Genomic DNA, 6944 nt, shown 5'->3' with positions numbered 1-6944 from the left:
CCAGGGTCCACTAGAGGGCTGGAGAGGGCTCAGGGATTAATGCCTGGAGAAATATGCTGGAGGCCTGCAATAAAGTAAGGTCATCTCTAGTTTGGGGGTGTGTGGCAATTTTCCAGTGGTCAAGGGAATGTGGACATTCTTGGAAAGAAATGGACAGGCTTTATTTGAGGCAGTGTGCTGACCATAGGGTGTTAAGTCTAGGTAAACCCAATCCTGATGTCGCTAATCCTGAAATAAGATTCTGCCCGGTACCAGAAGGAGAGAGAGTGGGTTTTCTCTGTCAGCCTTTTCCGTCTCTCATTCTGCAGGCAGGGGAACATTGCTCTCTTCTTTGTCAGTCTAGACTGGGGGGGCAGGACTGCCAATCTGACAGGACAGAATGACACTGCAAAGCAGGCCGGGTAAGTTCCCATGGTCCTCTGACAGGACATCTTTCTGGAGCTTAGTTGTGAACTCAGGAGTTTCTTAGGTGCAGTTTTGCCCTTTGGGGTCATTAAAGGTTGGCATCCTGAGAAGGGTAGTGGCTCAGGGTTCCTGTCATTACGTTATTCAGGATAGCATGGAGGCCATTACATGAAACTCTCAGTTCTTCCACAGGGATGCTTGGCAGTGTCTGTTTGTTTTTATTTTTATTTTGGTGTCTCCTAGTCAGTCCTCATGGAGCTTGATAATCAGGCCCATGGGTTTGATACTTGGACTTAAATTTGTAGAGTTTCTACAGTCCATCAGTGCTGGAAAACCTAGAGCATACCTTGAATCATACCTAGGATCACCAGGACCATACCTTTGTGCTTGGCGGGTCAGGTAGTTGCAGGAATCAAACTCAGGGATATGTATATACAGTGCATGTGTATCTGGTCTCTGAGCATTTTCTTGCCCTTCTTTGACATTTTGCCTGCCAAGGTACCATGGTAAAGCAGAACATCTTACCCAGGTTGCTCCCCAAAGACTTTCCAGATTCTGCAGTTTCCTCACTGAGCTTGATGTCTGTAAAGTGCATTTTTATAGAGACTCCATTTAGCAGTGCTAGGGGAACAGGGTCCCAAAGGTGCTCAGCTTAGCAGCATAGTGAGCCTGTGGATCTGAGCCTGAGTTCAGTGGTGATGGGGGCCTCTGGAGTCACCCCCACAGTGCTTGAAGGCCACAAATGTCACGGATCAAACTCAGGACCTTGCAGATGCTAGGCCTGACCTCTCTAAAGTCCATCTGTTTTCTCTTATTTAGGGATACCCTTGAGGACAAGAAGAGTGACTTGCTCTATTGAGATTCAGCACTAGCTGGAATGAATTGGAGTTCAACAAACTGGTTGAATTGAGCAAGTAATCTCATTTAATCAGAGAGGTTAATAAGTGACTTAATAAGTGAGGTACAGGAGCCTAAAAGTGAGCTTATAGTTTAGACCAGCATGGAAATTTCTGGAAGTACCCATGTAGACTCTGTCAGAACTGTACCTCTGAAAGAAGATGGTCTCCCTTGTCCCTGCTCATCAATAATACGAGTCCTTTCTTCTAGTATCCTTTCCTCCCACTAAATGAAGGCCCCATTGGCTTTTGCCACCTTAAGACTGTTGGTTACTGGGCTCCTTTGATCTACCACCAGTGTCAACTTCCCTCCACCCGTGTCCCTGGTTTCCTCTCACTTTCCAGTCTGCCTCCTTGACAGGAGTGTTTTTATATGTTCTTTTTGTTTTTTTGCTTCTGGTGATGTAAGGGGACCACATGGAATGCCAGAGACTGGACTTGGGTTGTCCTGTACAAAGCAGACATCCCACCTGCTATTCTATCTCTCTGCCCCTAATTGGGATGGTTTTAAGATTGGTTTTTATAATTTCAGTGTTGTTGTCTCTGTGGCTTAGACATATGCAAATGCAGATCTCTACCTCACTAGAGTGCTTGAGACCCTGCCCTTACTTACCCCAGTTAACCTCTTGTCTGTATCTTTTGATTTTTCTCCTGATTTCAATAAGTAAAAATTATATGAGTGATAGTATAAAATGTTAACAGCTTAAAAAATAAGGTTTTTAAGTTTTTTTCCTTTTATAACCCTGTGATATTATTATTATTATTATTATTATTTTGCTTTTTGGGTCACACCTGGCAATGCACAGAGGTTACTCCTGACTCATGTACTCAGGATTACTCCTGGCGGTGCTCAGGGTACCATATGGGATGATGCTGGGAATCAAACCCAGGTCGGCCGTGTGCAAGGCAAACACCCTACCTGCTGTGCTATCGCTCCAGCCCCTGTGATCATATAATTATAAGAAGGTGCTGAAAGGGCTTTAGAGGTCATTCAAATTTGGGAGGCATGTTCAGAGACCTGAGGACTACTCTTGGCAATACTTGGCTAACGAGGCCAGTGGTTCAATGCAAGGGATGAGGATGTGTTGCTGCCTAGGACCAGGCCCCTGTGATGCATGGGAGCACCGAGGTGGTACCCAGGGTCCTCCTGGAATATGCCCAGCTATACTGGGGAGATGGGAGAGAGAGAGACAGAGAGATAGAGACAGAGACAGATAGAGACAGAAACAGAGAGAGGTAGAGAGAGAGACAGATAGACAGCGAGAGACAGAGAGAGAGAGAGAGAGAGAGAGAGAGAGAGAGAGAGAGAGAGAGAGAAATTGAGTGTTACCAGGAATTAAACTGAGTTTCCTACTCATGTCCTATTTCCCCAGTTTCATCATTCAATTTTTGCCTATGGAACAAATTAGTTAATCTAGGGACTGAACTTAGACTTCTCAAGGGCTCTGGAAGAACCCAGGTGTCTCTCTCTTGTTGGAAGACCCAAGAACTTGGGCATTATCAGGACAGTCTGGTTCACCCTCAGCTCCCCATCACTATTTGTGAAACAGAATGTGACGTGGCCCTAACCATCCTTTCTTCTCCCTTCTCTCCCTCTTTCTTTCTGCAGCTCTTCTCTTCGAAGTCCTGGAAGGCAGGTTATGGGCAGGACTATCTGGCCCACACCATGAAGCCTGAATCTGCTTCCGCTCTGCCCTGGGCCCTCCTCGGTCTGAACACTCAGTTCCTGGCTGTTCCCCTCCCTTCCGAGCCCTGCTGCTAGGAGGTCGACCTTCAGGATCAGTCCTTGGCCTGCTGCTGCCTTTCGCCTCTCTCGCCTATCCACTCCTCTCCAGGCACTGCCGACCCCCACCCCCTCCCAGCCTTCCTGGCTGGGGCCTTGGGGGACCCAGCGGGAGGTGTGCATTGCCTAAGGCTTCTCTCCTGCACCTTCTCCTTGAATCAAGGCCTCCGGATCCGCATGGATAGCTGAGATCTTTTCTTGGAGACAGACACTGCACTCCCCCGCCCCAAGATCCCCAACTTTGTGCCCTTTTCTGCCTTCTGCCTCTGGGTTGAATTCCTGCCTCAACAAGACCTTCTGAGCTGTCTTGTTTCCTTCCCTTGTCCTCACCTCACTCGTCGTGTGGGTACCTTCTTCCTCTCTGCTCTCTGTCCCTTCCACCCACTCCTCCTCCTCGCTGTTCCCTCCCACTGCCCAGGGTGGGGGCAGTCTCCTGACCCCACCCCGCTACACCCCAGCTGTTGGCTTGTTTCTTGCCTGTCTGACTCCGTTTGGGCTGCCATGATGAGTCTCACAGCCCCCTCCGCGTTCTTCACCCTGAAGGTGAGCTTCCTCTTGGGGTCCCTACTGGGACTGTGCCTGGGCCTCGAGTTCATGGGTCTCCCCAACCAGTGGGCCCGCTACCTCCGCTGGGATGCCAGCACACGCAGCGACCTAAGCTTTCAGTTCAAGACCAATGTCTCCACGGGCCTGCTCCTCTACCTGGATGACGGCGGCGTCTGCGACTTCCTCTGCCTCTCTCTGGTGGACGGCCGTGTGCAACTCCGCTTCAGCATGGACTGCGCTGAGACGGCCGTGCTGTCCAACAAACAGGTGAATGACAGCAGCTGGCACTTCCTCATGGTTAGCCGCGACCGCCTGCAGACGGTGCTGGTGCTGGATGGCGAGGGCCAGTCTGGGGAGCTGCAGCCCCATCGGCCCTATATGGACGTGGTCAGTGACTTGTTCCTTGGTGGAGTCCCTGCGGACATACGACCTTCGGCCCTGACCCTAGATGGAGTACAGGCCATGCCCGGCTTCAAGGGATTAATCCTGGATCTCAAGTACGGCAACTCGGAGCCTCGGCTTCTGGGGAGCCAGGGTGTCCAGCTGGATGCAGAAGGACCCTGTGGCGACCGTCCCTGTGAAAACGGAGGGATCTGCTTTCTCCTGGATGGCCACCCTACCTGTGACTGCTCCACCACTGGCTACGGTGGCAAGCTCTGCTCAGAAGGTAAGGTGGCACTTCCTCTGCTGCCAGGGCTTTGCCCACTGGGTTAGGGGAGCAGTGCCAAGACCCCAGCTGGAAACTAGCTCTCACTGGGGTGCTGCTTTAGCTGCATGTTAAATCAGCAGGTCCCTTTCCTATGGAGGGTCTGGGAATCTTTTGCTTGTTCTCTGCAGAGATTCCAGCAGGAAGAGGATCTAGGCTATTCAACCAGGGGCTTCTTACTCAAGTATTTGACAGTATTCCAAGGGCCAGAGGGAGTAGACTGTAGAGAGAGTCATTGGCTCGGCCCCCTCCACTGGAACTTGGGCTAGGAAGACCAGCACAGGACAAGACAGAAAGGGGCAAAGTGACTCTCCTTGTTTCTCCTGAGCCACTGGATATTGGGCCCTGAGGGATGGATAGGGAACTCCTTATCACCTCCCCTTTATCCCAGCATAAGAAAGGTAGATGATTGCCTGTGCAGCCTCGCCCCTAATCCCACCCCTGTGAAAAGCCTTCACCTCTGCTCCTTCTCCCACAATTCTCTGGGAGAAGAGAGGAGCGACTCAGGTCCCAGCATTTCCAGAGCCCCCCATTTGTTCACCCAATCCTGACTGCTTGGGATTTTATCTGAGGGAACTGGCTTAGGCTTCCTTGGCAAGTATTTGAAATCCTGAGTCTGGATGGCTGGACCAGCTAACAGACTAGTTTTCAGGATGAGGAGCCCGTGCAGTGACAGTGTGTAAGACTCACTGTGGTATGTGAGTGGGGAGGCTGGAGACAGGAAGATCTAAGAACGTTCCATTTCCTCTTACCCTGCTGCAGTTAAACCCTGGATTCTTCTAGAGATGTTTGTGTCAGCATCCTGTATTGATCCATTCAAGGAGAAGATGGAAACTATCTTGGGCAGAACAGCAGTTCTCACATTGGGGTCACCTAATAGAGTTAAAAAATTCCCAGTATCTCTGTTTAGGGGCCAGAGACATAGTACAGGGGTTAAGGGCACTTTTCTGGCATGCAGCCAACCCCAGTTTGATCCACAGCACTAGACATGGTCATCTGGGCCAGGAGTGACGACCAATCACAGAGCCAGGAGTAATCCTTGAACACTGCTGAATGGCCCCCCAAACCCAAAAATAATAGTAATAACAACAACAATGAGATATATTTAATTCTCAAGTTACAGCCCAGCCCAATGTAATCAGTCTCTGAAGAGCGCAACCATACCACCATGTGTATGTTTCATAGCTGCTGGGTGACTCCATTGTGTGACCAAAATTGAAAACCAGTCGATACTGGGTTGAGGGAGGGCAAGTGGGTGATGTCAGAGGAGTAGGGAGTGTCTTAGCTCTGGGTCACTTCACTCAGGACTGCCTGGGGATTTATCATTAGTGTCAACAGTGTTCCTCAAACTTTCCCAGAAGGGCCCAGTGATATGAACTTTAACTTCTTGAGACGATTGAAAAAAAATTAATTAAACCAGTTTATTTCACAGGTGCTCTGTGCTGGAGACTAGGAGCCTTCAGGGGGTCTTGCTGGAGATCTCCTGTAAGTTGTGTCTGGGCGGGAGCTCCTTGGTCTCTGTTGCTGCTTTTCTTTACCGTGTGGTGCACCATTGTCTGCATCCTGTGGGCGGGCTGCAGGAGATACCCGGGTGCATGTCCCCTTTGCTGTCCTCTGTTTTTCCCTCCCACTGAACTCAGGGGAAATGGGGCGAGAAAGAGCAGCCGAGGTTACAAAGCTTGGAATGTGGTAACTGAAGCATTTCTCACAAGCAGGTGCCTTCTGGAGCTGACTGTTGCTGTAGAGCTTCTTGGCTTTGGAGAAAGTTCTTCCTGAAGACGCTGACATGATTATTTGTTTTCTCCTTCGCCCAGAGGATCAGTTCTGATCTCAGAACTTGCATTGAAAACTGGCATTCTTCCTTTTTTGGGACCAGGGTGTTTGCAAGTGTTGCTAACTTGCTGATTATCCATGATTGCATTTTTTGTGTTTAAAAAGAACTCATTTCCTCTGGGCAGGTTTGGATCAGCATTTTCCTGCAGGAAGAGTCTCTATACTGTAAACGTATACACTGTGTGTGTGTGTGTGTGTGTGTGTGTGTGTGTGTGTGTGTGTGTGGTCTCCAAAGGAATTTCTCCTGAGCAGATTGTAAGCGGTCAGTTTTTAACAGCTAAATATGTATGTTTTTTGTAGTGATTCTTTCTGTAAGGGGAAAATCATATCCTGGTTATGGATCGATACCTCTGCTGATATAAGGCAAATATACGCACTGCATTTATTTTCCTGCTACATACATAAAGAAACTACGGTAATAACAGTAAAACCTGTTGGGTTTAGAATAGAGCTATGCCAAGGTTGAGCTCGAGGATGATGTTGGAGATAACAGGATATATTGATGATAACTTCGAACTTGTTGATCTTCACCCTTGTCATCCTATCTAATCAATCATGAAAAGGCATTGTAAGTTATTAGAGAGTATCTATAGTTAATTTTAAGAGTAAGCAGGAAAACTCACCTGTAAATATTAAGGGGAAAATTCACAGCAGCTGCTAAGTGTCAAGCATATATGCATAAAACAAGATAGTCTCAACAAATGTCTACCCATTCTCCTAAAGATAATATGGTGAATCCAATAGCAACAATACATCCATTCCCTCCCCTGTCCCA

The 6944-nt window shown here is 48.7% G+C and overlaps 1 protein-coding gene across 19 annotated transcripts in view; it reads left to right on the top strand.

Moving 5' to 3' along the window:
- The first annotated feature begins 3543 nt into the window (after positions 1 to 3543).
- The window catches only part of NRXN3 (neurexin 3), a 1716647-nt gene continuing 1713246 nt past the window's right edge, over positions 3544 to 6944 (top strand). For all 19 annotated transcript variants that reach the window (XM_056134049.1, XM_056134032.1, XM_056134029.1 and 16 more), the window contains exon 1: positions 3544 to 4297. In XM_056134049.1, the coding sequence (XP_055990024.1) occupies positions 3586 to 4297 (712 nt within the window). In that variant the 5' untranslated portion in view covers positions 3544 to 3585. The remainder of the gene's footprint in view (positions 4298 to 6944) is intronic.

The sequence above is a fragment of the Sorex fumeus genome, unplaced genomic scaffold (assembly GCF_029834395.1).
Source record: "Sorex fumeus unplaced genomic scaffold, SorFum_2.1 ptg000098l, whole genome shotgun sequence".
Classification (NCBI taxonomy): domain Eukaryota; kingdom Metazoa; phylum Chordata; class Mammalia; order Eulipotyphla; family Soricidae; genus Sorex; species Sorex fumeus.
Note: the sequence above shows the minus strand (reverse complement) of the source record. Positions and strands in the feature narration are given on the sequence as shown.